This window comes from Schistocerca nitens, chromosome 4, assembly GCF_023898315.1.
Source record: "Schistocerca nitens isolate TAMUIC-IGC-003100 chromosome 4, iqSchNite1.1, whole genome shotgun sequence".
In the NCBI taxonomy this organism is placed as follows: Eukaryota; Metazoa; Arthropoda; class Insecta; order Orthoptera; family Acrididae; genus Schistocerca; species Schistocerca nitens.
In genome coordinates, this window is record NC_064617.1 from 569,397,733 (window position 1) to 569,401,008 (window position 3,276).

Sequence of the window (3,276 nt, forward strand, 5' to 3'; positions counted from 1 at the left end):
ATTTGATATTTTTAAGTCAGTGTGTAATTAATTGGTTCATAGGAAAATAAAGATTTCTGTGTTTTGTGCCACTAACAGTAAATGATTATGTCCCCCTCCACAACCATAACTTGATCCGCTCTCTACTGCGAAACCAGATTTCAGTGCTACTGTTCCACGTACCGCTGATGACATCCTCAGTTAATACAAATATTATCTGACGGAAGTCAGAGAGTAATTGCCACTCGTCTTCATGAATTTAAATGCATTACGTACTGTCATTTACATTACCTTACTGGGAGTGCTGAGGCTACAGTACTTTTACGTATTTAAGACTCTTACTGCAAACGATGTATATTCTAATTCGAATTCGATAACGCCGACTACATCATTATGTTCCGAAATCATCTTGCGCGAATACCTAATGGTTTTATATGAAAGGTGCACGAGCGTGATTATCCCATTCTTCCTTCCAAAGGATCGGTATCGCGTCACTATGAAGTTACCGTTACTGGCCTACACTACGTGGAGACGAATGGAGGTGTGAACGTATCATTGATTTTGGTTACAGAACGGAAGTGGCTTCGTGGCGAAGTGTCAAGGTAAGTACTTCTGTCATATCCTCTTCAGTCCTGAGGTTTCATATACGATACCTTCAGTTTTTATTTTTTTCTCATGTGCGTTCGCAATTGAACCTTTTCTGGCGTCCAGTAACATGTACAGTCCACGTCGCTCTTGCACAGCTCGCTTCTTCATTTTATGCTGACCACCATGAAGTCACGACTGATTGTAAACTTTGGATTCCGCAGTTGCGCAGAATCTCTCACCAAAATGCTGTTAAGGATATATCTTTTTCTAATTATAAATGTTTCAACATGCTTCAGTAACTTCCTACATCTGTACAGACATACCTAAATTAATACTTAAATGTACATTAACTTTACAACTTATTTAAAAGTTTGAAACTTTAGTGTATTTCGCATTATACCGCAGAAACCAGTCTCAACTTTGTTTGTTACTGGAAGTGTGGTTACATTTTTGTTTAGCTCGATTGCCAGACTTGACTGCCATGTCCAGAAGAACAGGTCAAAATGCTGTGCAGACTGCAGATGCCGTACCTTTTTACGGTGTGTGCTGTGCAAAGTCCTCTTTTTCTGCATTAGTGACTGGATTTACCTTACACACTCCACAAACGTAGAATTAAATTGCAACATTTAATGTTAAGTTAATAGCGATTAATGCGGTGATAACAAGAGAATTAAAAACACTTTGAAAAACTTTTGCCATGATAACTTTGTTTAATTATTTCGAAATGTTTACTTGTGATTTCTGAAAGGGTTGATAACACGTGTGTCTTTTGATCTATCGTAAAATCTGCAGACAATGTGAAGAATGTGTATCATCTATGTGGTTTTCCTTTTTTGTAATAAATCAATAAGGTGATCGCCTGGAATGTACATTTTCAACCTTAGGTTTCCGTGTCCAGCACATAAAACCCAATTCGCAAAGCTGATAGCCTCCAAGATTATTTTAAAGTTAAGTACAACCAAATAAAGCATCCATCCTGCACTTGCAGAATCACATGAGGTTAACTGTGTCAACACAATGTAGTCTGTATTGGGAATAAATTGAAGACCTGGAACCACTATCTAGAGATTTTCTGGCAATGAATAGTAAAATATCTCCTGGCCACTAATTATGGCTAAGGATGTTTTGGATGACGAAAGTATGTTTCATTAAGACAGTTGTTATATTTTGTTGTCAAACAGTTATTTTCTCCCTTTCGACAGCGTTCCTCATTCCAATCCATTAACTGTAATGAGTTTTGCGCTTGCTTAAAGGGTCTGTCCTTTGTCATGTGATCTGTAGTCCGTACTCTAGATAGCCGCTCTCCTGTTCACTAATACTTTTACTTTGGTGGTTATGGTTAAAGACTCTACAGTCTTCCTGTTTACGTCGGCATTTCAGCTCGATTTGAATATGAATGAAAAAATATTGAGGGAAGTAACAAGTTCATTCAATAAATTGATTTCATTATTGAATGTACAGCGAAATTTTTAAAACTTTTATTCTTCGCTCACAGAGAACATAAATATTTTTACCCTTAACCCTCGCCCAGGGATGTTTCACCTTACCCTAGTACATAAGTCATTCACCAGTCTCTCTCTCACTGATGTATCAGTGTAGCTGTTGAGCAGTCTGTTATGACGAATTGATATGATATAAACGGTCTCAGTTGTGGTCTTAGTAATCAAGAGTCATTGCGTCAAACATTCATACACTGACCTCTTTGTGAGTACTTGAGAGGCCGTGAGTGTCAGATTGTCAAGAAGTCATTAGCGTGGAAAGTCGCTTGTGTAAGCGATAAGACCGTTATAAAAGCCGCGCACAGGCGACTGTGTTCATCCGCCGGCCAGAACCATGCAGAAAGCCGTCGTCCTCTGCCTGCTGGTGGCGCTCTGCTGCGCTGCGCCCTCCACGAGGTCCCACTTGCCCAGACCGCGCCTCGATGGCCGCATCGTGGGCGGCGAGGCCGTAGACATCTCGCAGTACCCCTGGCAGCTGTCGCTGCAGAAGCTGGGCTCCCACAGCTGCGGCGCCTCCATCATCAGCTCCAACTGGGCGCTGACGGCGGCCCACTGTATCGAGGGCGCCTACGTCAACTTCGTGTCCCTCAGGGCCGGATCTTCCACCCGTGGAAGCGGCGGAACTGTGTACGATGCTGCCGACGGATATTACCACGGGGATTACGACTCCGCAACCACTGACTACGACGTCGGCGTCATCCAGATTGACGGATCATTCTCCTTCGACAGCAACGTTTAGGTACAACAAGCGCTCAGAAATCACTTGCTTCCGCATACACCGAGTTTGTCTTTAACTTAGAACTTTATGCTCGAGATCAGCTGTTTTGCTTCTCCTTGAACATAATTTCTATCTTTAAGTGATGATCAAGCTACAGTCGTAGGTCGGCAACAAACGTTGACATTATAGTTATCATCATTACTTAAGGGTCGTGGATTCCACATGTTGCCATAAGAACTTATCTCCACCTTTCCTGATTGTGAGCCTTACTTCAATCATCTAAAACGTCCAGGTATATCAGGTTGTTATTAGTTAAATTATCGTTGTTTATCAAGCAGACGGATTTTCTTATGTCCCAGTTCTGTCATAGATCTGCCCTGGATTTCGCTGAAATCTTTAATTCTTCGTTGCCTGAACTCCTTCCGCTCTTTAAGATCATCCTTCATCCAAAGATAATACATTAACTATCCGTATGAGCAGACGTTCTCGGCC

The 3,276-nt window shown here is 41.6% G+C and overlaps 1 protein-coding gene across 1 annotated transcript; it reads left to right on the plus strand.

Moving 5' to 3' along the window:
* The first annotated feature begins 2,400 nt into the window (after positions 1-2,400).
* LOC126252436 (trypsin delta-like) lies at positions 2,401-2,805 on the plus strand. Its single transcript, XM_049953329.1, has one exon. The coding sequence runs from the start codon at positions 2,401-2,403 to the stop codon at positions 2,803-2,805; it is 405 nt and encodes a 134-aa protein (XP_049809286.1).
* Positions 2,806-3,276: the final 471 nt, after the last annotated feature.

Bases quoted from the DNA above. Each gene is read 5' to 3' on its own strand.
- LOC126252436 (XM_049953329.1), top strand. From the start codon at position 2,401: ATGCAGAAAGCCGTCGTCCTCTGCCTGCTGGTGGCGCTCTGCTGCGCT.